The sequence below is a fragment of the Takifugu flavidus genome, chromosome 14 (assembly GCF_003711565.1).
Source record: "Takifugu flavidus isolate HTHZ2018 chromosome 14, ASM371156v2, whole genome shotgun sequence".
NCBI lineage: Eukaryota > Metazoa > Chordata > Actinopteri > Tetraodontiformes > Tetraodontidae > Takifugu > Takifugu flavidus.
In genome coordinates, this window is record NC_079533.1 from 14,104,316 (window position 1) to 14,132,240 (window position 27,925).

The window sequence follows — 27,925 nt, forward strand, 5'->3', positions numbered from 1 at the left end:
TGACACCTTCGAACGTTCGAGTGTCACACTTCAGGAGTGAAAACTCACAAATGAAAGTAGATTTAATGAGTTTTATACACTTGTGTTGCAGTTTGTGATCAACTGAAAGTGCCGAGAACGTGAGAGATGCCTTCAGGAAGGTCTCTGTGGAGATTTGGGGGCGGAGCCTGAGCCAGGCTGCCCCCCAGTGACAGAAACGTCCTAGAATTCCTCCTAACGAAGAAGCCGTGAGGTTTATTTCAAATATTACAGCTCTGATGTAACAGTTACACTTCCAGAACTCCCAATTTTCAGCTCCTGCAACTTTTTTTCAGTGTGTAAAATAGCTGCAGACAATCAGATTAAAGTCATCCTGCTCCGGGGGAGCAGTCAGGTGACTCACGTTCACACCAGGGGAGCCGTGGGGCCAGAGCAGCTCCTCACACCTGCAGGTGAGACGATGGAACCACCTGGTTTCTCTCAGCCAATCAGGAAAGACCAGGGGCGCCTGCAGTGACATCGCCACCTCAGTCGTGAATTAGCATCACCGCTAGCAGGGGAAGCTAAAGTCGTAGTAGGGGGAAGGACGGGTTTTCCAGGGAAGTTGATGGGAGGATGAGCTTACTCCCAACAGGTTGGCTCCGCCTCTGATGCCAGGTCCAGCATCTCGCCGCAGGGCTCCTCTGATCTGAGCAGTGCTGAGGCCGACTTCACTGCTGCGGCCCGTCCTGGGCCCCCCAGTGCTGCTCCGCCAGGGGGCTTCAAAGCCAGCGAAGCGTCTGTCTGATATTCAAAACCATGTATGATTTCTGCTCACTGACAAAAGAATCCGGCCAATCAGTTGAAGCTGCTCTGCTGTCCTGGTTCGCCTCAGCGCCTGCGGTCGACACCAGAGAAGAAGAACTGTAAGACTTCCTCCATGTTCAAACGCGGGACCCGAGTTAAAGAATATTCCAACAATGTGTTTTGAGCAGAATCACAATAATGTTGACTGAATTAAGACTTGTATTCTGTAATAAACTTTTCTGTCAGCGCCCCCTGGTGGACAAATGTGCGCCAGCGCTTCTGCGTTTCCTGATGTTCCTGATGTTCCTGATGTTCTTCCCGGTTCTCCTCCGGGATCCTCTCAAGTCAAACCTTCTCTGACGTGTGCTCCAACACTGACACCGTGCGGCCACCAACGGCACTGCAGCCAGGCTGCACCACCTGTGTGCAGGTAAAAGGGATCCACGAGGCCCCGCGTGGCGAGTCTGTCGCGTCACCTCCACCGATTACAGGGTTTAAAGCGGTGGACACTCAGATTACTGCGGTCACGTGACTCAGGTTCTAACATGATGCTCGGACGTTTTTCTCCGAACGTTCCTGCGGTTCGTCACCTGAACGGTAACCTGACGACATGTGATTGGCGGGGAGCGCGCAGGTGCGCCAGGGGGCGGAGCTTCGACCGTTTGGTCCTCTCGTCCTCGTGCGACCACGCGGAGCCGCGTTTGGCTAAAAACGTGCATTTTTGACTCTTTAAGAAGATGTTTTTCGCATCAATACGAAAGTGTTCCGATTTTCTCACGTTTCAGCTGCACGTGACGTTATGAAAATACGTCACCGAACGCAGGTAGGAAGTTTAACGCGGTCAAATTTACACGCAGGGTCACTTAAAGATTTTTTTTTTTCAGTTTGGCTTTAATTGTTTGATAAAAGGGCATCCGTGCACGTGACAAATGAATGGAAGCAGCAGTTTTAGTGTTTCAAGACTGTAAATAAGACCTTTTCTGGGATAAAAACGTGCGTACGGTTCCATTAACAAGTCAGTGAGTTGTGTTTAATGTGAAAAGATTCCGTTTTAGTCCGTTTTAATGTTGGAATGAAGGTAAAGGTGCAGAAGGTGGTGGTGAGACCAGAGATGGTGTCTGGGTTGGAGACAGTGACTCTGAGAAGAAGACAGGAGGCAGAATGAGGAATTGGTCCAGTACAGATGTTCTGGAAGTAAAACCCGACTGAGATGGTTTAGACATGTCCAGAGGAGGACAGTGAAGGAAGCTGAGGATGGAAGTGCAGGGAGGCGTTGGAGGACCTGAGACGTAATATGAAGTCATGAGTAATAATTTGGGATAAGAAATTAAACTGGGATAGATCTGAAACATGATAAGCAACCGCGGATATTAGTTACAATCAAAACTGGAACCAATGTCAAGATGTGCTGCCTTTTCGTGCTGATGTGATCTGACCACAAGAGGGAGCCAAAGCGCTGCAGTCAAGCGGCAGACTTGCAGAATTGATGAAATTATACTTTTGATTAAAATTTATATTAAAATAATTTATGACAAATATTGCACTCGTGCTTTTAAAAGGAAATGATTTTTCATGACAGTTGTGTTGTGATGGAAGTTGAGTTGATCACATTTCTACCAGTTTTGAATTCGGAGTTAATGAGAAGATCGTTCATCATCTTTGTCTTATGCAGATGGACCTTTGACGACCAGTGGAACCACAGCGCCCCCTTGTGGGACGGTGCAGCATAACGCCATAAGGTAGGACTAAAATCTGATACCCACAATGCACCAGGATTTAAACTTGGCTGCCTGGAAAAGTTCTGTTTGTGTTTATCTGATTCTCGCTCAGGAGTTTAGCTGGAAATGAGCAAACAAAGCTGCCGTAGATGATCTCAGTAGAGAAAATAATAAAATAAACAAAGAGGTTTATCCTGTCAAGGAACTGGAATAATTATCTGGATAAGGTTTTAATTTTAAAGCTTGAGTGTCTTCTCGCTCGCTGACCTCTGTCTCTGTGGAGGCAGCAGGCGGTCTGTTACCCAGAGTTCTTTGCGAGGGCCAGCTGTCAGGGCCTCCATCCAGCCTTTTCCAGCTCTGACTGTGGGAAAGTGGGAGCCCTGGTTTTGTCCCACAAGACTCGCTAATATCTACCAGCAGCTCCACATCTCTCATCCTGCTTCCTGGAAGTTCCGTCTAAATATAATCCAGTCAGGGCGGCAGAATTCCAAACCCTGAACTTGGAGCAGTTTCTCTTCACTTCACCGATAATGTTGCTTGGACTTAAATGTTACTTAACTTGTAAAAATGTGTGAGAAGGACACAAAACTCAGTGCTAAAAACAGAAGAAACGTGCTCAGTCCTGCAAACTGGAGGAAAACTTGCAGAAACATCCAAACGTCACCTTCGAGCTGCTCCTATCGCAGCATTTTATGGGCCGAGTAAGTTGATCAGAGTCTGTAATTTTCTAGTTTTTATTTTCTCTGCGGCACCAAGTGAACCGGGGAGGATGGATGAGCGGCCGCCGGGCCGCCTGATTGGCTGAGGACGGCAGCACTTAACCGCATCTCGGAGCGAGCGGCAGCAGGCCATTACTGTCCAGGAAACACGCTGAATTATTCAATCACTTCCTCTTTGCATCCTCTACAGGATGCACAGACGATTGAAACTGCGCCTGTGTGTGTGTGTGTGGTGTGTGTGTGTGTGTGTGGTGTGTGTGTGTGTGTGTGTGTGTGTGTGTGACCTACATCAGGTCGGTTCTCTCTTACAGATTTTCTTGGTTTACAACGAAGGTTAGCTTGAGCTCTTCTCCTCGGACTGTTCTGCCGCCTCCAGAGTCCAAATGTTCGGCGTGTCAGAACCGTCCGCGCGGCCCCCTGGTGGCTGGCTGTGGTACGGGTCATAAAGAACGCGGGCGGGTAGATCGGCGTTACATTTTATTTGATCGATCAGGTCTTATTTGTGCTGAGTTTAAACCACAAGACGACCTGATGGGTTCGCTTCCCTTCAGAGAGATCCCAGACATCAACATCTGTCTGGCCTTGGCCGTGCAGCCGCGTGCTTGTGGCGTTAGCTTAGACCAACTCCTCAGCTCTGACGGACCTCAGAAGTCCAACGTAGCCAAGTCGGAGAGTGCAGCTGCCTGACCCTCGGCGCGACCTCCGGGTTAGCAACCAACATCTGCAGCGAACGCTGCTGTAGCGACCGCTAAGGCACGAGGGGCGCGCGAGCGTCGGTCGGTGACGGTGATTAATCATGTCTCCTCGACCGTCAGAATATGGAGAAAAGCTAAGAGACGAGGATGAAGGGAGCAGATTGGGGGGGTGAATTCCACAGAGGAGGGAGCGGAGGTTTGTCATCCCAGCAGCAGAAACAGGAAGTGAGTTAAAATCTCCCTCCTGACCCTTTTGACCCCTGCAGATAACATTCCCACCCTCCCCCGCCGCTGCAGCTGTGCACAGCCTCCCGCGCTCCCTCCGTCCTTCGCTCTGCCGTTTCCTGTCGTCCTCCAGTGCCGAGTCTTTTCTGCAGGACGGTGTCAGCGGGTTCAAGCAGCACCGCAGCAGCAACTGTGCTCCACATGAGCACCATTAGCCTTTTTTTTTTCTTTTGTTTAGCATTTGTCGGTGCAGAAAAGAGTTTTAGCGTCGACCTTTTTTTGTTCCGCGAACCTGTAAATTCATAAAAGGAGCTTCGGGTCCAACGTTGAGACGGAGACGATCTGAGCTCAGTTTAAAAGGGAAAACGTTGAGACAGGCTAACGTTGCTGCTAAGCCTCCGAGGTGCCGCTGTGCACGTGATGCTGTTTGGGTCATTATAGGAGGTGACGCTGTCTCTGTCCTGGTGAGGGTTTGTCTTAAAGGACAGTGCGTCCCACCTTCCCGCTCTGTCCCCGACCCTGACCTCTGACCTCCTTTTACTGGTCATTTTCTTTACCCGTTGCTCTAAAGTGGCGGTTGTGTGAGGCTGCGCTGGTGTCGCTGGCAGCAGAACTCCGTCGTCGTCTGTGTAAACAAGTAAACAATGGCCTGGGGTCTGATTGACGGCTGTATGGCTGTTTGACGGACAGGAGCTTTTGTTGTCCAGGGTCTTGGAGACCAGCTCCCATGGTGCTTCAGGACAGGAACAACAAGGGCCTCAGTGGAGATGCTCCAGTTGCAGAGGGCAGGGTGGGGGGGCCTCGGTGCAGGGCGGGGGACGGCTCCTCACCTCTGGACACCCACCGCTTTAACAGCAGGGTCAGAGGTCAAGACTGGCATCGGCGTGCGAGGTGCTTTCGTGGTCAGGTTCTAGAGCCTCCTCACTGGTGGCAGCACATCAAAATAGGATTCTTGTGACAAGCTTCTCTCCTTTGGAGCCAAAGTGGACTTTAAAGTCCTGCTGCTGACCTCGGAGGTCCTCAGAGGCCCGCTCGCATCTGGGGAAGCACCAGATCATCCCAGTAGAGCGCTCCAGGACTGCTGGTTCCCAGAACCTTGATGAGGGGGAAGGGGGTGACGGGAGCGATCAGGCCCTGCTGTGAGCCAGCTCCAGGTCCAGGTCTTTAATGAGCAGGATCAGCTCACCTTCAGCATCAGCTTAGTCGCGTACATCTACAATGTTGTGCGCTCATTGTCAAGAGCGAGAAACTGTCTCCCTCCTCCATCGTGTCCGGTGGACCCTGATGGTTCTGTGCAGCTCCTCTTCGGATTTGGATCGTTTCAGCCTCTGGCGGCGCCGATCCGACGGCGTCCTTCGTCGTGACGTGTAGACGTGCACTTCAGCTGTGCAGTTACAGTGGAGATAAGGCTGCCTTTAGCACCGTTAGTACCCTGAGCCCCCGGGTTCAGACCGCCAGGACCCAGATGTGGAGAACCAGTTTGTTGGTAAAAGCTGGTGCATGAAACATCTGAATAATTCACTTTTCTGGAAACGCACACGCTCGGCGTGTTTGTGTGTCACATGGCTGTTATCTAGCGTGTGCTGGTGTGTTGTGGTGGACGAGCTGTAGTGCACTTTAATTTGAGACAGCAAATAGAGACCCCCCCCCCCCCCCCCACACACACACACACACACACACACACAAATGCGCACATCTGTATGCACTGTTCAGGGAAGCCATTAGTGTGACCCAGCCTTGATTACTTATTTATAAACTCAGTAGTGTATGTGTGTGTGTGTGTGTGTGTGTGTGTGTGTGTGTGTGTGTGTGTGTGTGTGTGTGTGTGTGTGTGTGTGTGTTTGGGGAGGCTTCACACAGATCTCACACACACTCCATTGTTTCAGCTGAGTCTTCAGACCCTCCTCAGCGTGTGTAATCGATCAGTTATTGATCAGAGGAAAGACACGTTTGTTTAGATTCTTCGTTTTTATTGGTTTGTATTTTGGGGGGGGGGGGGTCGCAGCAGCCATCGAGGAACAAAGAGCCCAAATCAAAGACGCGCAGCACTGATCCCCGTCGCCTCGTTTCTAAAACACACCACAAACCGTCTCCGTGGCAACTGCAGGTGCCCTCAAAAACAAACGTCAGCAGCGGAACAAAGTCACGGTCGCATATAAAACACTTCAAAAATAAAACTTCTTATAGATTCATAAACCATCAACTCTGTTTCTGAGCCCAGAACTTGCTGTGTTTCAGTGGTTCTAGGCTGCGTACCTGCAGCAGGTGTTGGCCCGGTCTGAGAAAGGAATGCTGGGAAATGTAGGAATCAAGATTATTGTTTTGGAGATCCGTGATTAGAAATGTTATGAATGCAAAGTAGAGGGGGGAAAAAATCAAATTTTAGGGTTTTTCTGAGCGTGTGACCGGAAATAAATACATCATGCCAAATTCAGCAGCCCTAAATTTGGGTTCCTGTTTTAGATTTATTTATTTTTACAGGAAAACGTTCCGGTCAGCTGCCGCTCGCCACAGCGGACGCGTTTCCTGAGGTTTGTCCCAAATTTTTGGGAACATGATTCAGAAAATTCAACATTTAGCTGCTGATATTTGTAGTAATTTAAATAAATAATGTGAGCGCAGGGGAACGGCTTCCACTTAAATAAACAGCTAAATACTTTGGGGGGGTTTAAGTTGCTGAACAGAGAAACAAAAACATGTGGGGCAATTTCATAACACAGATGCAAACGTGAAAAAACATAATACAATATTAGATTGGAACTTTTGAAAAATGGGAGCTTTAAATAATGAAACAGATAAATTCGACTCTGTGAAGGTGATTAAAAAAGATGATTTAAGGGTAAAAATGTGTGAAGCAGATGATGATGACACCAAAGTTGTGTCAAAAGTAAATATTGACCAGCTGGAACAATGTTAATGAAAAGCAGAATAAAAATCTTTCACCCTTAATAGCTCCTATTTACATATAAAAATATAGCGATGCAACATTTAACAGCTCAGTTAACACATGCGCGCCCACACACACACACACACACACACACCACACACACACACACACACACACAAATGTGCACATCTGTATGCACTGTTCAGGGAAGCCATTAGTGTGACCCAGCCTTGATTACTTATTTATAAACTCAGTAGTGTGTGTGTGTGTGTGTGTGTGTGTGTGTGTGTTTGGGGAGGCTTCACACAGATCTCACACACACTCCATTGTTTCAGCTGAGTCTTCAGACCCTCCTCAGCGTGTGTAATCGATCAGTTATTGATCAGAGGAAAGACACGTTTGTTTAGATTCTTCGTTTTTATTGGTTTGTATTTTGGGGGGGGGGGTCGCAGCAGCCATCGAGGAACAAAGAGCCCAAATCAAAGACGCGCAGCACTGATCCCCGTCGCCTCGTTTCTAAAACACACCACAAACTGTCTCCGTGGCAACTGCAGGTGCCCTCAAAAACAAACGTCAGCAGCGGGACAAAGTCACGGTCGCATATAAAACACTTCAAAAATAAAACTTCTTATAGATTCATAAACCATCAACTCTGTTTCTGAGCCCAGAACTTGCTGTGTTTCAGTGGTTCTAGGCTGCGTACCTGCAGCAGGTGTTGGCCCGGTCTGAGAAAGGAATGCTGGGAAATGTAGGAATCAAGATTATTGTTTTGGAGATCCGTGATTAGAAATGTTATGAATGCAAAGTAGAGGGGGGAAAAAATCAAATTTTAGGGTTTTTCTGAGCGTGTGACCGGAAATAAATACATCATGCCAAATTCAGCAGCCCTAAATTTGGGTTCCTGTTTTAGATTTATTTATTTTTACAGGAAAACGTTCCGGTCAGCTGCCGCTCGCCACAGCGGACGCGTTTCCTGAGGTTTGTCCCAAATTTTTGGGAACATGATTCAGAAAATTCAACATTTAGCTGCTGATATTTGTAGTAATTTAAATAAATAATGTGAGCGCAGGGGAACGGTTTCCACTTAAATAAACAGCTAAATACTTTGGGGGGGTTTAAGTTGCTGAACAGAGAAACAAAAACATGTGGGGCAATTTCATAACACAGATGCAAACGTGAAAAAACATAATACAATATTAGATTGGAACTTTTGAAAAATGGGAGCTTTAAATAATGAAACAGATAAATTCGACTCTGTGAAGGTGATTAAAAAAGATGATTTAAGGGTAAAAATGTGTGAAGCAGATGATGATGACACCAAAGTTGTGTCGAAAGTAAATATTGACCAGCTGGAACAATGTTAATGAAAAGCAGAATAAAAATCTTTCACCCTTAATAGCTCCTATTTACATATAAAAATATAGCGATGCAACATTTAACAGCTCAGTTAACACATGCGCGCCCACACACACACACACACACACGCACACACAGCAGGTGTGTGATGTTTATCAGCTCTGAATTCTCCCTCCACATTAATCTGAATTGACTCCTGATCACATTTGATTTCTCCCAGCATCCTTTTTGTCCACCAGCCGTCCATCTGTGAATCACCGCAGCTCCTCACTTCCTGTCACCCCCCCCCCCCCCCCCACCCCCCCACACACACACACACACCTCCTCCCCTGACCCATTAGGAGCTATCATGAAGCTAATTGCCTGTTTGATCAACTCTCCATGGACCCGATCTGGAGCCTTTTAGCCCCACGAGCTAAAGAAACAGACCAGTACTGTGTGTGTGTGTGTGTGTGTGTGTGTGTGTGTGTGTGTTTATGTTTATAAACCATCCGTGGCCATGATGGTAAATGCTGAATCCCCATATTTCAGGTTTGTTGCCGTAACAACCAGGTTTTTAAGTTCTGGTTCTGTTATTTCTCAATTGTGTGTCATGGTGGGACCAGAGAGGGCCAGTGTGGTTGAGGCAGTGGGAGGAGGGTTGGGTGGTGGAGGGGGGGGGTTGGCGACAGCCTGACTTGAGGTGGAAATCTGACCAGACCGTCAGAGCACCACTGAAGCAGCGATGCTAAAAATAAGAGGGGGGGGGGGGTTCTGCTGCCGATAAAACAACACCCAGCTCTGCGTACATGGGATTCATACGGTATCAGAACACACACACACACACACACACACACACACCCTCCCTCTGGCTAAATGCTCCCCGTGTCCACACAAACATCTTCCACCTCTCGGCGCTTTTTCCCTCCAGATGAGCAGGAAAACCTGGATTCCTGCTTGACGTTCCGCTGCTTCTGAACCTCACACGTGGTTTCTCAGTCTGAGACACAACCCTCGTCTCTGAACTCCCGTCCTTCCCCTTCCTGGACGTCCCGCCAGTCCTCAGTCTCTGTCCAGACCAGTTGCCATCAGCGTCTCTCCTCCTCGCCTCGGTCTCTCCGCAAGAGACCGATTGGCAATAAATAAATAGATTCTCTTACGTCCAGACGGCAGGAGGGCGGCTTTTCTGTCCGCGGCGTCTTTGTTTTTGTTGTCGGGCTTCCCGACACGAACAGGCACGATGAAGCTTTGGTCCCTCCTGAGGCGGCGGAGGAGCGGATTCAAGAAGAAACGGCGGCGGGTCGGTTGGCTTGGCGTGCGTAGGTCGGTGGGTCACAACGTCAGTAGCTTTGGCGACAGCAGAGCGGAAATCACCTCCTCCGTCCCGACCTGTCATAACGGCTTTTCCAAGGTCTTGCTACGGAGGGAGGGGTGCCCCGGGTTGGGGTTGGAGGCGGAGATTTTGCGGCACACGGTGTTGGTGTTGTGGCACCTGCAGCCTGGGCGAGTGACGCGGTCGTGAGCGCGCTGGCACACGGCAAGGCACAGCCGGGCGGGGGGGTAGCAGCAGAGGCAGGGCAGGCAGAGCGCCAGCAGCCCCATGGTGCCCCAGCGGGCGCAGGCGTGGGCCGGAGCGCACGAGCAGGGCCGGTCGGCGCAGTTGTCCTCGTCGTCCTGGGCCGAGCAGTGGTAGAACAGGCCCTTGACGCAGCACAGGCAGGTGCCGTACTCCACCGCGCTCTCGGCGGAGCACAGGCAGCGCTGTCCGCACGCCCAGCAGGAGGGCAGGCGGCGAGGGGCGCAGCACTCTTGGCACTTACAGCGGCCGCAGCCCTCGCAGATGAACAAGTGGCGGCCCAGCTCGGCCTCGTCCTCCATCAGGCTTTTGCCGAAAGAGGCGTCGTGCTTGAGCTCCCCTTTAGGCTGAGAACGGACCGCCGAGCCCGAGCCCAAGCCCGAGTGAGACGGCGTCAAACCCGCCAACAGACGCTGGTCCGACGTGGCACTGGTCCGAGACATGGACGAGCTTATTGTGCTGGAGCGGCTCAGGCGAGAAGGGTGAGCGTGCTGACTTTGGCTGCGGGGCAGGGCGGGGCGGAAGGAGGCCTGGGAGTGTTGGTGGGGGAGGCCCACATGGGGATGCCGATCGTCCAGGGCATAAAAAAACCCAGACTGGGATGCTGGTTCCAGCGCCACTGGCCTGTCCACATAGTCATTGTTGGCCCGGATGAGTCTTATCTGGTCGAGCGAAAGCACCGGGACCTGCTGGAGGTCCAGCCCGTCCAGCTCCACTCGGAAGGAATGAGCGGCGTCCATGGTGGTGACCCGGGGCGGTGGCCGGGGCGGGGGGCAACGGGCTCCCGACTCTCACGGCACATCAGACAAACCTGCAAACACAAGAAGGCCCGACTTTAGTCACACAATTACCCGGGATGGGCGTGGCGAGTGCAACACGACCCCCCCTCCCCCAACATTAAACGAGGGGAACAGCTGGAGCAAAGAGGATTTGGATCTAGCAGTTCTGTGTTTTACCATTTCAGAAAGATGATTAATCACATTTAGCTGCTTTCAGAAACTACGTTTGCAGCCGCTGCTGACGATTCCTGAAATATTTAGCGGCGCGGCTCCTGGACTATTAGCCCTGTCAGGACCAGGGAGGTTCTGCTCAGACTAATGCTATTATTAGCCTGAGGTCCAGGCTGTAATTTAGCATCTGTTGAGCACAGCTGCTGCTGCCACGGAGGAAAACCACCTGCAGACCCAGAAGCTGGCAGCATCGCCGAGTTCCAGAGATTAAAGGGGAGCTGAAATGTTGCCGGGCTCATTTTTGACCAAATTCCTTTTCTGAATCTCGGTTGGCCTTTTCAGACCGCACGAGGAAACGAGTCGATCTCAGACAGGAAATGCTCCACACACAGAACACGCAGCACACAAACAACACCAGAAGTTTGCTTAAAAGGTGGTTGAATGGAAAATCGCAGTGAGGTTTTTGCTAAATGTTGCTAACCAAACACATCCACGTCTGAATACAAGGTTGGCCTGATTTATCCGCTGATTCAGAGCTAGCATACGCATAGCCAAGCTAGCTGGTGCCCTGCGGCTAACCTGACCCTTGTCTGGGGTCTTAGTCCAGGATTAAGATTCTGATAAGTGGTACAAATTTGCAGTAAAACCCGCGTCAAGCGTTGGATAAACGCAGGAAGTGCAACAAACAACTACGGCTGAGCGTGTGTGTGTGTGTGTGTGTGTGTGTTGCCAAGAGGCTTCGGGGCTCTTGAATGGTGCCAGTCCTCTCCGAGTGTAATGAGGCCGAATGGAAATGTGTTTAGAGATCAGCAGATTAGACGGAGGATGGAGGTTAAGAAGGAAGAAGCAGAAAAGAAGTCTGACCGTAACCATGACGACAGCGACTCCTTACGCTCTGCTTTCGTCTTTATTCAGGCCCGTTTTTATTTATTTGTTAATCATCTAAACCTTAATCCAGTCTTTTAATCCAGGGTGCGGACGAGTGGAGGACGTGGGTGAAACCCAGAAAGGTTCTGGGGGGGGGGGCAAAATGGAGCAGAACACTTCCTGTTCTCCAAGAGGACAATGAAGATGCTGCAGGAGGTCCAGCTGTAGATAAGGAGGTCCAGCTCACAGGGGCCAGGATGCATTTTCGAATTAGCGAGAGGAGACGGGAGAAGCCCTGGTGTCTAATCGGATCAGGCGGAGCGGCGGCCTCGGCTCACCCGTCCTCTGCCCGTCTATCAGCCCATCTAATTGCTGAGAAAAGATACCGCCGACTTCCATGAGCTCATGTTTGAGCGGCAGAAGTGAAGACCGAGTCTGAAAAAACGCCAGACGGGATCTGACAGCGAAATCCGGACCTCAGTGGTCTCGAGGAGATCCAAGATTTCAGAGTTCTGGCGTCCTGGAATTCCTTGGAATCATGATGGCGGAGTTGGGACCTTAAAGGTTCCTGTTCTGTGATGTTGGTGTTCCAGAAGTTCTGGGTCTCCAGCAGGAGCACCTGGAGGGGGAACTGTTTTACGTGACAGAAGGTCCAGAAGGTCTCTGAGAGTCACTCTGATTCTGGAACAGCTCCATCAAGGCAGGATTAGCAGCTAGCCTGCGGGCTAATGTCTCCACACTGATCAGAGGTGCCTGGACAATCTGGCGGCGGCGACCTGAGGACTGTCCCTGTGGTCTTCATGTCTTCTGATGACATGAACTTGCCGTTGTCCTGATCAGTTTCACCGCCGCGTTTCTCCCTTATGACATCATGCTTTCAGGCTATTTTCGCAGTGACCCTTCGCCTCCATATGAGGAGGGGTGGCCCCCGTTCCTCTCCTCCTCTCACACCACCTCCCTCCCTCTTTCATTCACTCCAGCTTCTCCGTTCCTCTGCTGCTCCTCAACCTTCTCCCTCTCTGTTTTAAGTGCTCTCTTGGTGACGAGATGTTGCAACAACCGTTTGCGCAACCGAGCCGAGTTGACCCGGTGAGGCAAAGGTCAGAGGTCGATAAAATTGGTTTGTTTTCTCACGAGAAGAGTCGCAGCGCATGAGAAAACACAGCGCGGGGGATGGCGGGGAGGGGGAAGCTGGCAGGCAGAAACCTCAGACGGACCCTGGTTCTAGGCGTGTGAGCGGCTGCCTTGATTAAAGGGGATGTTTCGATCAGGAGGTCGTAACGCCACCGCTGGACAGATACAAATGTTAGCGATGAACTAGTTCAATGGAACTGGTGTGTGCACGTGCGCTAAAGAGGCACTAAGACCCGGGGCCGTCCTCCTGATGCCCTCGGGGAACGCAGCAGGATTGAATGACAATAAACTGGATGAGATACCGGATGTGCTGAATCTGACCCCAGCGGAAAGACTGAAATAGACGCCGCAGAGCCGCTACGTCCAGCGAGGAGACGGAGGACGAGAGGAAGGAAGGAAGCGATGAAGGATGGCGATGCGAAGAGTGATAACACCAAAGTGGAGTGAGCTGAGAGAAAGTGAAGGAAGGGAGCTGACGCAAGGCCTCGGTGCATATTTGCTAGCATTAGCTGATGATGAGGATTAGCTTGTAAAGGAAGTTTTGAGGTTTGTTTTGGGTTTTTTTTGTGTTGTTTGTATATTTAAGTGTTTCTGACTCATAATGGGGTTATTTCAGTAGAAAAGTGCCCCAACACGTCTACAAACTGGGGGGGTAAATGTATCTTTAGCTCCTCTTCTTCCTCTAAAGACGTTTGAGCGCCAGTCCGACAGACGGCCATTTTGGGAGCAGATGAACAAGTTTAAACGTAGAATAATCAATCGGTTCTAAATTTACATGAATGTTGACGTTGCTTTGAACAACTGCACATGTGAGTGTTTGTTGTTCTGACTAAATTTTAGTTGTTTTGGTAAACAAATAAAAAAGATAACAAATATGTTTGCCCCTAGTGGCAGTTAGAGGTACTGCATCTGTCGGGTTCAGCTGCTGGACTCCATCAGATGGAGGGAAAAAAGCTTCTTTCTCTTCTGGCTTCCTGTCTTTTACTCTTCTTCTGAGGTTTTCCTCTATCCACCCCTCTGTGGTCCTCCAGTGCATTAGCCGGTGCATTATCACCCTGCTGTGGTCATCCCCCCCCCACCCATTCATGTACTAACGCTCTCCCTCATCCCTCCATCCATTCAGGTTTTTTCCCTTCTAACCCTCCCCATCATGTGCTCATTTAACCCCCCACCCCCACCCCCCCGTCCCACCCAAGCGGAGATGGGTATTGACATTCTACATCCGACCTTGAGGACAATCAATCACCCCCCCTCCCCCCCCAACATTGACATCATTCTCTCACCTCTAAAGTTTCATCATCCGAGCTGATTCGGTTCGGAGGTAAAATGTTTGGAGTCGGTTCGAAAGTTTGGGTCGAGGCTGCGACGCCGAGATTGGGATTATTTTGGCGCTAATCTGGGACCCACTCGGGGGGGTCGGCAGCTGCGTGACAGACACACGGGAGCAACCAAAGTTCAGACCGTTTCTCCAGGAAGTTTCCCAGCGGTGTCGGTTCTGATCCGTCGGTGCTCAGCAGCGTCACATCGGACGGTTCTTACCTCTGATTGGACGCTGGTCCATCCTGCCGCGGCGCGCTCGTGTCCAACAGATGGACGGCTCTCAAATATCCCTACGCCGCTTCAGAAGTTGTGGACGGTCCCGGGGAACGTCTGCGCTCCAGGGAGGATTGTTGGGTCGGCAGGTGCTCTCAGAGGTTCTGCAGACACGTCGTCCTCGCTGTCCAGGAATGGGAGGATGCTCTCGCCCAACGTGACGCGCTCTCCTCCTCCTCCTCCTCCTCTTCCTCCTCCTCCTGGAGGTCTCTGAGTGTCCTGCTTCACCTCCTCTACACCTTTTTTTCCCCACCTCTTCACAGACAAAAAGTCTGAGACGATGTTCTCGTTGTTTTAGTCGGAAAAGTGTCTTCTGCCGCTGGACGAGTGGAAGTTTCTCCACCCGGAAATTAAACAAGAAAAAAGAGGAAAGGAACAAATGCAGAAGGTTGTTTTTTTTTAAAGACGGGAAGATGCAGAACTTCCCTCTGTCCCCTTCAGAGCTGCTCTGTCCTGCTCTGCTCTTTCTGCTCCGTCTGAAGGATGAATGACTGGAGCTCAGACTGCTCTCCCTCCCTCTCTCCCTCCCTCTCCCTCCCTCTCTCTCTCTCTCTCTCTCCCTCCCCCTCTCTCTCTCTCTCCCTCCCCCTCTCTCTCTCTCTCCCTCCCTTCCTCTCTCTCTCTCTCCTCCCTCTCTCCCTCCCTCTCTCTCCCTCCTTCCCTCTGTTTCCTCCCCCCCTCTCCCTCTCTCTCTCTCCCTCCCTCTCTCTCTCCCTCCCTCCTCTCTCTCCCCCTCCCTCTCTCTCTCCCTCCCTCCCTCTCCCTCCCTCCCTCTCTCCCTCTCTTGCCCTCCCTCCCTCTCCTCCCTCTCTCCCTCCCTCCCTCTGTTTCCTCCCTCTCTCTCCCGTTCCCTCCCTCTCTCTCTCTCTCCCTCTCTCTGCTGACTTTCACCATTCGTTCAATCCAAACATGGAAGGAATTTTGCTATCGATGATTTTGCTGAAAATATTTATCGAAATAATGTGCAGTTGAATTAAATGAGAGCAGTTTGTTGCGGCCTCCGGCCACAGGGGGGCGGTGTTCACCCCATCACTGTTGCTGCTCGTTTAGAGAATTCTCTGCATCATTTCAGAGGAATCAATTCATGTTTCTCCTGTTGAGTGACATCATGAACAATATGCTGCATGACTGTAATCTGAACCGTGTGTGTGTGTGTGTGTGTGTGTGTGTGTGTGTGTGTGTGTGTGTGTGTGTGTGTGTGTGTGTACGCACATTTAGTTTAATCTGCCCTCTTACTCAGCAACTTGCAACCATCCGGACTTCAGTGAGTCACATAAGTGTAGAAACACACACACACACACAAGGTAACTGGACACTGGTCTAATGGAGAAGCTTCCTGTTGATGAAAATGTCTGAGATGAAACCAACTGATGACTGAAGACGGTAAAAGATAAACAAAGTAAAATATTCTTCTTAAATCCAGTTTTATTGTTGCAAATTCTTTTAAAAGTTCTGCGACCTGACGAACCCTCAGAATGCTCCCCAAACCCGCAGTTTAATGGAATATTTCTATATTTGATCATTTTATGTATTGCTTATTTTCCACATCATTCATTTAAGATTAAGACCGTCCACCAGGGGGCGCTGCCTTTTTGTAGTAATCTAATATTTACGTCAGACTTGTGTTGACAGTTTATGTTGGTTTGTTCTTTGTGAACTGAAGTTAAATAAAGGAGAAAATGTGAATTTGGCACTAAAATCTGTGGGAAATGTCTGAAAGTTAGAAACTGTAGAAGAACTGATGTGTGATGAAGAGAGATGGACGGATGTTCTGGGTCGGGCAGGGATCCATGTCAATTGGCGGTCTGTGTGTGTGTGTGTGTGTGTGTGTGTGTGTGTGTGTGTGATCCCATCCATGACATTTTTAAATTACACATTTAAATTTTGTGTTTTGTGGGCGGGGCTAAACTGTGTGAGTTATGATGTCATCTGGACCTGTAGCCAAATTAGCACACAGCATCGTTAGCACGCGTCACGTGTGATAGCTTGAGCGTGGATAAAGCTGTAGCTAGCCACTTAAGCAAATGGCCCCAGCCCAACAATGTAGCATATGCTAATGTGTTAGCATACATTTTGCTTGTTGATCGTTTACGGACTGGCTAGTTTTTCAGGCTACATTCGGCTCGACAAAAGCTAGATTGTTGGTGATATTTGGGCGTAGAGGAGCAAAGCCGCCGTCCATTAGCTGACCAGACCTCGCTTGATTGGCTCCGGACGAACCCCTGAAATAGCTCGATTGGCCGGTGGCCAAGCGCCCATTTCCTGTGTCTGAGAGGAGCTGCAGCCGCGGGGGCGCAAATGCATTTCCTGACTGTGTATGAAACTTTTATTAATGACCAGGAGTGCATCAGTGGCCGGCCCGCTCACCCACACTCACCCGCTCAGCCATTCTGGTGGGGGGGGGGGGGTGTTCAGAGAGAGACAATGAGAGAGGAAGAGGATGTGTGTGGGGGGGAGAAAGTGTGTAAGAGACAGAGACACTGATGGATGGATGAGGAGCTGGATAGATAGAATTAAGTGAAACAAGCCAGAGCTCAGACATTAGAGGGGGGAAGTGGGGGGGGCACCCATCCTCAGATGCTCTGCAGGTTTCCAGCACTTCCAGTATCTGTTCTGAACTGTGTAGTCAAAAAAGAACCCCCCCCCCCCCCCCCCAAGGTTTGCTGTGGTCCAGCCCCACCCTCTGATCGTTTATGCTAACTCTGTTCAAACTGCTTTATTTTTGTTTTTTAATGTCCCCCCATTGATACCAGCAGCTGCGGTGTGATGTCATCACAGTGCGCCACCAAAAACGACCAAATGTTCGGTCATTTGTGTAACCGTGACGACGGGGCCAAACCATACAGAGAAAATGGTTACACAGACTCTCTGACCCTATAGCCTCGGTGGGAGGGGCCCCACTGGGTCGCTGACCCCAGGCATGGGGCCTGGTTACTGGGAGCGAGGGGTCGATAGGCCTGCGTGCTCGGGGGGGGGGGGTAAAATAGAGAGACTGTGATTTTTTTTTTCTTTTTCATTAGTTTTTTTCTATTATCTGTTGATTTTCTCTCTATAAAAGGAGCTGAATGTATTTTTGAGCCAACTGAAATTGAATAAATAAAGAATCCAACACAAAAGTTCCCAAATATCAAACTTCAACAGACCCAGAAACCTTTTCTCTGCTGCTCTGCTGAATGTTTTTTTCGATATTGAAATGAGACTTCCATTCACGCCAATAAAGCCCATTGATCTGATTAGCGAGCGAGCGGCCCGGCTGTAATGGGGAAACATTGATTATGGCCGCTAACGCTGCTCTTTGATGTGGGTAATGCAGCCTCGCTCTTCCTGCCGCTGTCGCACGTGAGACGCAGGAAGCATCGCGTCGGATAGATGACGCTAATGTTTGTTAGCTTTGGATGAGGTCAAAGGTCGGAGCGAGACTGGGTGTTAAATTCAACATTTGGTGCTGGGATGTTTCTCCCAGTTCCTGTGACTGTTGATCAGTTCCAAAACCTGATCAAAGCCTTTGATCTCCTTTGATTTCCGTGTCGGGACCTTCCGTCTGCGGCGGACTGGAGTCAAAATGGTTGAGAACCACCCGAGTCCTGCAGAGCATCAATGACTTCGTTCAGAGGCTCCTGCAGAGGACCAGCGCCACCTGCTGGACGCCCGAACAACGGCTGGAATAAAGGCACCGTTATTCAGCTCCCGGTGACAGATTACAACAAGACGAGTTCACTTTCTTCAAGTCAGCTTTTAATTATCACAAGAGGAATTGGAATCGTTCTTCCTGTCGTTAATCTACACTTGAACGTGATAAAGTTTGCTTGGGAAAATATAAAAATCTATTTGCAGATTAGCCACAACCAGTTAATTCATGTCGCCATTAATATATCCTGGGTGTCGTTAGCTCGGGCTACACTTAAGATTCCAGCATGCTAACAAACCCAACAGTTCCCGTCGACATTCAGGAAAAACATTCAAATGGCTCCGAGTCCACGGAGAACCAGTGTTGATCTTTGGGTTCAGTTTTATACCATAAATTAATAAATAATTGCCTTTTATAGGATGAAGGTTAACTGAAAGAGCATTTTGTAGTTTTTGTAGCGTCGGTGCTTCATTTTTCAGCATGTAAACAATTAAACATGCGTGCTGTCGGGTGATCAAAGGTCATTTTTTAGAAAGAGCTTAAAAAGAGCTCAGCAAACCAACACCAAAGGTTCCTGACGTGGACACGAAGCCGCTCGTGTGCGTCTACATGTAAAAATGCAGAACAAACAAAAGCAAACATGCCCGCCAACCCGCTCGCTCACCTCCGATCCAGACAACAAAAAAACAACCCAAAAACATTTTTCCCCAAAGGATTTTGAGGCCGGAGCTGCAGGAGGAGCTACAGCCTCACACACACACAGAGAAACATAAATATTACAGTAAGTACAATCGTAACCACGGCGACGGCTCCTCGTCCTCCGGGCTGACACGGCTGTGGTGGCTGAGGGGAAGTGGACCCTGGGCTGCTTTTGGGTCCACTTCGGGGTGTTTATCCCACCCAAATGGCTGATTTGAACGCTACCTACTCCCATTTAATACTGACAGGATGAAGTACGGCGTCCCGGAAGAGCCAAACTAAACGAACAATAATCAAAAATGGAAGATTCTGAAAACAATCACAGGAAGTTAGAGTCAAAGTGAGCTTTAAAAGCAGAAGCTGCTGTAGTTGGGCAGCGTAGCGTTAGCTTTAGTACGTTAGCTCAGTGTTAAATTTAAGCTACAGGATCGAATCAGGACATGCTGATCTTAGCAACTTAGCATGTTAGCTCGCATCACAAACTCTGCTCGGTCCTGTTGACCTTTTCCTTTTCATCAGTCTCATCAGACCTTCATCAGACAAGGACGTTTACCTGGAGCAGAGTGGGCGGGGCCTCTGCAGCAGCCAATCAGAGGCGGCCTACGCTACTTTTTCACCGTTTAAAGGTGAGGAAAGCCCGACTCATTTTTGGCATTTAACTATCTTAAACTGGCCAATGTCAATTTGGGGGGAGGGGGGAATGTTGTCGAACCACCAGCAGCCTGCAGCCCTGAGGATGCAGGAGGGAAAGTGGGATGGACGATGTCTGGGTCTCCCCGGTGGTCGCTCATTCCTGTCGGAGAGAAGCAGTGTCTTTAAGGGGTTGTAATGATTTCCTGTTTTGAAATAAACACACACAGGTGAGTCATTATCGGGCAAGCCGACGTTTCAGCTTCAGCAAAGATGAACAGACGCGGATCGCCGGCTCGATTAACGGTCGCTCACGTGGAGAAATCGATTTAGCTTCACATGACTGATGTTGTGGCTCCCGTGCTGCGTTTATGGCAAGTGGGAACGCAGAGACACCGGCTTGGGGGGAATTTCAGAGAAATTCCCTGTAACAGGTGGTTTTATAGGCAAAAAAGCCGTCTCGGTGCTCTGCAGTGCAGCCGTACGACCACCAGGGGGCAGCAGTAGACCTGGTGTCCTGGTCCCACCTGGAACTCTCAGAACCCTCTGATCATTGTTCTAGTCATCGTTGTGGGTTACCTGCTTGATCATTTCTCCCGTCCTCTCGATCACGATGGTCTTGGCTTCTTTGACAGGCGAGGTCACCTGGTAGTCGTCGCCCAGCAGACCCAGCATCGGGTACTGGTTCCTGTACCTGCACGGGAAGAAGAACCGGTTCCAGGAGGGTCGTTTCACCTTCAGACGTTCACAGGTGATGCCTGACAACAGTCACTTCCTGTCTGACCTCTTGGTGATGATGGTCTTGGTGACGTTCTTGGAGCTGTCGTTTCGTTCCTGCATCAGTTTACGAATCTCCTGGGGACAGAGGTCAAAGGTCAGACATTAGAGAGAGTGACGGGAGGACAGGAGAGGCAGAGGGGGGACAGGAGAGAGGGACAGGGACAGAGGTCAAAGGTCAGAGGAGAGAGAAGGGGACAGAGGAGAAGGAAGGAGACAGGAGAGGGAGACGGGACAGAGGAGAGGGAGGGAAGGGGACAGAGGAGAGGGAGAGGGACGGGGACAGAGGAGAGGGACGGGGACAGAGGAGAGGGACGGGGACAGAGGAGAGGGGGACGGGGACAGAGGAGCGGGACGGGGACAGAGGAGAGGGACAGGGACAGACCTCCTCCTGCCGGGTGATGGTGGTCTGCCGCTGCTCCAGCATGGCGAGCAGCTCTGAGATCTTCAGCTGGAGGCTCCTCTCTGCGGAGGACTTGGTGCTGCTGGTGTCCGTCTGGATGGTGGTGATCTGGGTCTGAGGACGGACACACGTCCAGAACAGGTTATTTTAGAGAGAAATGTCGCTGTTGTGTTTCTGCAGCCGGCCCGTCTGAGGACAGACGCTCGAGGACAGACGCTCGAGACAGGAAGTCCACGGCCGGCTGTGCTAACATGCTAACGAGTGACTCTCACCCTCAGCCGCTGAATCTCCCGATCCTTCTCTTCTCTCATGGTGGACAGCTGGTCTCGGTACTGTCGGGACAGTTCTTCTGTTTTGATCTGCAGCGTCGAGCTGCTGCTCTGTCCGGCCAGCTGCTCCACACACACGGGGAGGAATTTATTACCCACGATGCTTTGCAGCAGATGGCCCCAGCCCAACATCTGCTGCCCCATGAAGAACATTCAATGTTTCATCTAAAAATAGATGTTTCTGAAGATAAAGGAGGAGCCTCTTTTCCTGATCACTGAAGAACTATTAGCATTTTGGTTGTCCATTAACTACGGAGGCCTGTTGGGGTCAAACTTCTCCAAAATAAAATGGTTCTCAGAGGTTGTTTAATACATCGCACATTATCATTATCTGCGCTAAGCTAACAAGCAGCCGGCGACTGAAACATCGTTACCTTCTGGCGCAGCATCTCGTTCTCCTTCTCCAACGCTCTCAGCCTCCCCTCCAGCTCTTTGGTCTTGAAGTCCCGGGTGGAATCGGCGCTCCGGCAGCTCGCCAGCTGGCCCTCCAGATCGCGCTGGGCGGTGATGGTTTCCTTCAGGGACAGCTGGGGACGGAGGCGGGACAATTCTGTACTGCATTAGCCTGTACCGCTAACGGTCAGCCTCATTATTGACCTTTGACACAGCTAAAAACTCGCTTTTTTCCCTTTACGTTTAAATTCTCACCACCAGGTGGCGCTAAAGCTACAACACGAACACGAGACGGGTGTTGCACCTGCAGCTGCCGGTTGTTCTCCCTCACGGCCTCCAGGAGTCCGTCATACTGTTGAGCCTGTTCGGCTTTGAAGCTCAGATCTCTCTCCAGACCCTCCTTCTCAGCCTCCAGACGCTGCACACATTCATCATCATCATCACCATCATCATCATCACCATCATCATCATCATCATCACATTGGTTCGTCTTAACGAGCAGAAGAATCGAACTGACCCGCAGATCCTCGGTCATGTGCATCAGCTCCTCCCTCAGGCTGCTGAAGGTGGACAGCAGGAGACGCATGCTCTTATCTGCCGTGAGACGAGTCTGGAGGAAGAGGAGGAAGAGGAGCGGATCATCCTCAGCTGATGAACCACAAGAGTGGAAAAGGACCACGGGGGCCCTACGGGGGACGGCCGCAGCAGGTGAAGCCAAACAGGCTTGGGTGGGCGGGTTTGTGGGCGGGGCCTCACCTGCAACAGGTAGCGGATCTGCTGCTTGGTCAGTTCAGTGGCTCCTTTCGGGAGCAGATCCTCCACGTCGTCCTTCTGCAACTCCAGCTCGTGTTTCCTGTCACACACACACACACACACACACACACACACACACAGGCAGGAAGGAGAAACAATGAATGTGTGTGGACAAAATCAAAGCTGCATTTTCCAACTAACCTGGAACATCTGAACACAACAATTCACGCCGACTGAATTGAGCTTCTGAACTGGAATGTTCCACCCTGAATCACCAGTGAATCACTGGAGAGGCTGTGACGTGAACGCAGGACAAACGTGCACTCACTTCCCGTGGATCTTGGCCACGTGTTCGCTGATGCAGGAGTGGATGTCGCAGTTCTTCCTGTAGACGTCGGCCAGCAGCTCGCCGAAGTAGCGCGTGTCCAGCTTGGTCGGCTGCGGCGCCTCCCTGACCTCCGTCTTGGTGACCTCAAACACTGGCGGCGGCGCCCTGTTCTGTATGACGTTGACGATCTCCACCTCCTCCACCTCCACCTCCTCCTCCTCCTCATCATCTTCCTCAATCACCACTTCCTCTTCCTCCTCCTGGAAGGACACAAATGAAGTTTTGAACAAACATTTCCAGTTTTAAAGGTGGAAAAGTCCAAACATTGACCACATGTCCACAGAGCTAAGCTAATCCTAGCGGGTTTGGGCCATTTCAGGTTGTTTTTTGGGGGAAGGGGGCAGATAAGGAGCTGCCATCTTTAGTGATGACATCATTCAGTGTCCACCTGACCTGCAGCAACACGAGAGGTGGACGTGTCCCCTCCTCCAGGCTGTTTCATAACCTGGGAGCATTCCACTCGCCACAGAGCGTGACCTCACCCTCGCGGGGGACCGGTTGGATGGGTTCTTGCTGCACAGACTTGCGGGAGTTAATCTCCTGGCATGATTCAACGTTCCTGCCTCAAATTTCATTTGCAGGTGTAGCCGTTTCTTTTTTTGGACAGCGTGAGACTTTTCCATTCCCAGCATCCACAGCTAGCTTAAACCAACAACCTCATCCTGTCCCCACGCTTTAAGGAGACCTTTGAGGTCACCACGACTCAGCGAAACAAATTTCTCCAAGTGCACATAAAGCTACAATAACTGCCAACTGTTATGCTAGCTCAGGCTAATAACAACAAAACAACATCACATTGATGGATAAACAAATCCAGCACTCGTATGATCGGCTGCAGCGTTTCAAAGGTCCGTTTGAAGCGTAAACACCCAAACATGAACAGTCAGGCGGAGGAATGTCAGCACGGGAACGTCACAACATCCAGAACAAGGTCAGCAGAACTTCACTACGACTCAGCATAAATAGAAAACACTCAATAATCCTGCACATCTGAAGGCAACGTTTACTGCCGCTATTGTTACTGAAACAGGAGCACAGTGTCGGCGCCCTCATGCAGGTGGGTGTGTCCCAACATTCCTGTCGTTCCAGGCGGGAAAGTTGGACATCGGTGCCAAACCTTAGCGGCAGGTGTGAAAACAGCTCAAACTGTCAGAATTTATCATTTTGAAGTGTCAGTTTCCCCACATAAAGCATGACAAACTGTCCTCAAAGTCCACCCGTCCCTGAGGACGGGCGATGCCGACGCGCTGCAACGGCGCCGAAACGCTCCGCGGATAAAGGACAGAAGTGATGTCGACAGGAAAAGAACAAACAGGCTCAGCGTCTATTTGAGCTGCAGGTAACAAACACGCGTGAAATTCTGCGCTGGTGGTGGCGCCAGCGAGGAGCCGGTGCGTCCCCGAACCGGGGCGCGCTCATGACACTCAATGTTGATTTAAGGGCCTTGATTTTGGCGGGAAAATTCTCCCCGAATAACTCGACCGTAGCAGCGTCTGGGTTTAAACGTTCACGTTTAAGGAAGCAGAACTTGAGCGTCCGCCTGTCAACATCCTTCAGCTGCTCAGCTAGACGCTCCCTGAGCTCCTCGTCCGTCGCCACTCAGGGAAAGGCGCGCTAATCCGGGCCCCAGACGAGGGTAACAGTTTTACGCTGTCACAGAGTGACGCGTTTGGAGGAGAGCGATGTTAGCCAACTGTGGCGCTGATGGTTTTTCCCCTCAGAACGACTCAGGTTTGGAATTAAGGTTATTCAGAGCGCTGACTCGTCAAAAACGAAGCCCAACAGCCTGCAAACGCATCAGCGCTAACTCAGAGATGCTAACCTCCGTCGTGGAGAGCAGGCTTAGAAAACACGATGATCCAGTTTGGATACATTTCTGTGGAACAGAAGACATTTATTTGTCTTTCATCTTAGTTTCGTTATTTTAGCGGACCGACGTGATTTTAACGAGATTGGTGCGTCTCTATGAAAACAAGCAACGACCAAACGTGAATTTGGGCTTCGGAGAGGGCGGGGCTTAGTTTAAAGCATGATTTATGAGCTGAATTCCTTTGATGTCTCAGGAGCAGCGTTCAGCGCTTCTTTAGCGTCCTGTCAGCAGACACGCCCACTCATCTGTCAGGTATGTGTGCGGTTAAGCAGTGAAACTCCCACAGAACGCCACCTTTTGACCTTAACTGATAACATTTACCGCGACATGACGAAGACAGAGAAGGAAGCGGAGAGTCAAAGCTGCCTAAAAGTTCTTTGCATCTGCAACTGCGACCCGCTTTGATCCCTTTGAAGTCTTCTTTAATGTCCCTGTGACACTTTGATCCTCTCTGCAAAAACACTTAAATTTTCAGGACGCGACAGGCGGCCTCGTGGCCCCGCCCTGCTGACGGGGGCGTGAGGCCACGGGCTGCAGGTGAGAGGAATGTCGCCGCCCACTCGCTGCACGGACACACCCAGAAAACAGCCGCCCTCAGTTTGTCACTGTTGGGGGAGGAGCCGCCCGGCACGCCCGGCGCAGAAGGCGCCATTTTTTTCCCAGAAAGAGAAAATGACTCAAAGTGATTAAAGACGAGCAACAGCTGGACAACATGTCGCCGCAGGACGACGCGGCACAATACCACAGAAACACGGGGGCCCCCCCAGGGGGGCGGGCGGGGGTCAGTCGGCGCATCAGCTTGTTTTTATCCACTTTCAAGGCGCCTGAACTGTTCTTTAGCCTCTTTGTTTCACGGTTTGAATGAGTTCTTTCTCTGTGACGGACAGAACGTTTCCTCCACACTTCTAAACCGGGGGGGTTGTGTGTGTGGTGTTGGGGGGGGTCTTCTGTGTTTCTGTGGTTTCCTCCCAAAGAATGTGGTTCCTGCTCAGATTAACGGCCCGCAGTGAATGCGGCTTTGTTTCGGTGCGCCGGTGCTTCAGTTGATACTCGCCTCTTCCACGCTCGGCTCCGGACTCTTGAGGGAACTGGACGACTGGCTGAACACCGAGGACGAGTTCCTGCTGAGGCTCTGCAAGCACAGAGAAGACCAGTGAAGCTCCGCCCAGGACGGCTCTGGGCTGTCGCTCAGCAGCAGCATCAGACAAACGTCCAGGGAGGAAGCGGCAGGTCTGGACGCTGCTCTGCTTCCATCAGGCTGTCTTTAACCTTGTACTGCAGCTGCCCTTTAGGGGGCGCTCCACACCTTAGCTGGTCGCTACGGCAACGCACAGACCAAGACAATCATTGATAAATCTGTTATTTCAGGAAGCATTGAAAGGAAAAACAACATGCGAGTCTTCCTGATAAGAGGATGAATTCAGCTGCTGGTGGAGGACAGATGTCTTCAGGGGACACCTGAGGAATGCGCCTGCCTTTGAAAAAGGGCGTGTCTCGTTTCCACGGAACAGATCACCTGAAACCGCCCGTGGGGGCAAAAGTCCAGGCGTGGCCACCTGGCGGGACAGGAAGTGAGCTCGACGCAGGGCAAGAAGAGGGACAAGCCTCGTAAACCCTAATCAGCCAGGAGATAAAGCAGATCTCGGCTCTTTTAAAGTCTAGTGTTACACCTTTACCACACCTGCGGCTTCATTCAGACATATCACACACACACACACATCAGCCCTCTTCCTTCCCAGCTGAAGCCAGGCAGGTATGCTGGTTTTACTGGTCCGTGGGTTTAGACCTGAGAGTCACACAGGTGACTTTTCTGTTCCATTGGGTGCAGATGACCCAGTCAGGAGCCGCCTGGGTGCCCGTCTGCACCCAGTAACGTCTCCCGCCAGCGTCCAACAGGTAACCGGGCGGCTCATTTTAACCATCAACTCCACCAGTGCCAAACTGGGAGTGAGAAGCGTCTGTTTGCCACCTCGTCAGTGAGTCCAAACAAAGAAAACGAGTTCAAATCCCCCTCAAGAAATGCTGAAGCGGCACGCTAACATGTCAGGACAAACAGGCCTCCACCCGACTTCCGGGAACAGCAGCGACTGTAAAGCAGAGCCGGAGGAGGTGGAGACGGGTTTAGGATGAGACAAAAACGGCCTCAACCGGCGCCAACCGTGGCGTGAGACCGTGTGACCAGGCCACTCCTGGCTGCAGCCAATCACGGCGCCCGTTACTCCCATCACAACAGAAATGTGTGTGTGTTTCATGGCTGAAACTGGTTGGAAAGCAGCAGAAAACAGAATCACCTGAACGAGACATCATCCGCCGACATGTCTGATGTTTCGGGCGTTAAAGTCGGACCCACCCCCTAAACAAACACAGCTTTTACCTGCTGAAAGGCCTTGAATGTGGTGTTAAAGGTGTACCTATGTCATAATCTCAGGGTGAGGACAGAAAACACCTCAGGGTGTTTTCATCGTGAGACGTTCACCATATTCCAGGTTTTCCAGGAGATAATTCCAAACCCGAGACCCACATGTACAAGGAGGGTCGCGATTCTGACTGTTTTCACTCTAATCTCACTTCCTGAACAGGTTTAATTGTTTAATAGCCGCTGTTGTGTGCCAGCGAGGCTCTGTTGCTCACCCTCGCTGCGCCCTGCTGCAGGTACAGCAGCTCCGAGTCCTGGTTGCTGACGCTCAGGTGCTGCAGGCTCTGCAGGTTCTGCAGGTAAACCGGGGTCATCACCTGCTGCACCATCGGCTGCTGCACCATCGTCTGCTGCACCATCGGCTGCTGCACCATCGTCTGATGCACCATCGGCTGCTGCACCATCGTCTGATGCACCATCGGCTGCTGCATCAGCACGAACTGCTGCTGCCGCTGCTGCTGCACCGGAACCATGTACCGGAGCGTCTCGTAGCCGTTGACCGTGTACGGCAGCGGGGACGCGGAGCGGGCCGACACCACCGTGCTGGTCACCGGCTCCGGGGACACCGGGGACACCGCCTTCACCGTGCGGTACGTCGTCGTCGTCTTGTTCGTCCGGAGAGACATTGTGGTGGAGTCGAAGCAGCGGGATCGGCTCTGGTTCTCCGGTCAAAAGTTCAGAAAAGTCACCCCCCAAAAGAATGTTTAGGTGGGAGAACACGCAGATTCCTCCGGTTTGGTTGCGTGGAATAGTGAGGTTCGGCCTCCCCTGAGTAAGTGCTTCTTCTCCCGGACAAACAGGAGTGGAAAGTCTGGTCGGAGGAGTGTTTCCTACATGGAGGAAGAGCAAAGTTCTGAGGGAGGGGCCCCGCTCCTCTGCATGCAAATCAGCCCGCATCGCAGGAGGAGGGGCCGCGGGAGCGCAGGTGGACCGGTGCAGACGGACCTGGGTCCAGCTCAGGAGGTTCCGCTCCCTCTGGTCACTGGAACCGACCCACAACCCCCCCCCCCACCCCTGCGCCATTGAAACCAAGTGCAGGTTGACCTGAATTGTTCTGCAGCATTAAAACATGATGGACATGGGGTCCAAATGTGATTATTCTGGGTCCCGCGTCCTCCTGCTGCATGTTGATGCGACGAAGACGTCAAACTATCATGGAGAAAAACGTTTAAACG

The 27,925-nt window shown here is 51.1% G+C and overlaps 2 protein-coding genes and 1 long non-coding RNA gene across 6 annotated transcripts; 1 reads left to right on the plus strand and 2 right to left on the minus strand.

The window, feature by feature from the left end:
• Positions 1-1,398: 1,398 nt before the first annotated feature.
• Positions 1,399-19,423, plus strand: LOC130537120 (uncharacterized). The gene is made up of 3 exons (XR_008953556.1): positions 1,399-1,588; positions 2,438-2,504; positions 19,311-19,423. It is a non-coding gene; the product is annotated as an uncharacterized LOC130537120 (long non-coding RNA).
• On the minus strand, positions 7,433-14,956 carry LOC130537119 (protein sprouty homolog 3). Of its 2 annotated transcripts, none has more exons than XM_057053624.1 (2): positions 14,411-14,956; positions 7,433-10,731 (listed from the first exon to the last, which is right to left on the minus strand). In XM_057053624.1, exon 2 carries the CDS (start codon positions 10,658-10,660, stop codon positions 9,737-9,739), a length of 924 nt encoding a protein of 307 aa, XP_056909604.1. In that variant the 5' UTR covers positions 10,661-10,731; positions 14,411-14,956; the 3' UTR covers positions 7,433-9,736. The 2 variants fall into 2 exon arrangements, with proteins under 2 accessions (XP_056909604.1, XP_056909605.1); XM_057053625.1 differs by lacking the exon at positions 14,411-14,956 and adding an exon at positions 11,735-12,889.
• pof1b (POF1B actin binding protein) lies at positions 18,178-27,723 on the minus strand. 3 transcript variants are annotated; one of them, XM_057053618.1, is made up of 12 exons: positions 26,966-27,723; positions 25,389-25,466; positions 22,405-22,664; positions 22,080-22,176; positions 21,841-21,933; positions 21,628-21,741; positions 21,305-21,457; positions 20,874-20,993; positions 20,584-20,715; positions 20,206-20,276; positions 20,001-20,115; positions 18,178-19,584 (listed from the first exon to the last, which is right to left on the minus strand). In XM_057053618.1, the coding sequence occupies exons 1-12, from the start codon at positions 27,374-27,376 to the stop codon at positions 19,579-19,581; spliced, it is 1,650 nt and encodes a 549-aa protein (XP_056909598.1). In that variant the 5' UTR covers positions 27,377-27,723; the 3' UTR covers positions 18,178-19,578. The 3 variants fall into 3 exon arrangements, with proteins under 3 accessions (XP_056909598.1, XP_056909597.1, XP_056909599.1); XM_057053617.1 differs by having other exon boundaries at positions 18,178-19,627; XM_057053619.1 differs by lacking the exon at positions 25,389-25,466 and having other exon boundaries at positions 18,178-19,627; positions 26,966-27,722.
• Positions 27,724-27,925: the final 202 nt, after the last annotated feature.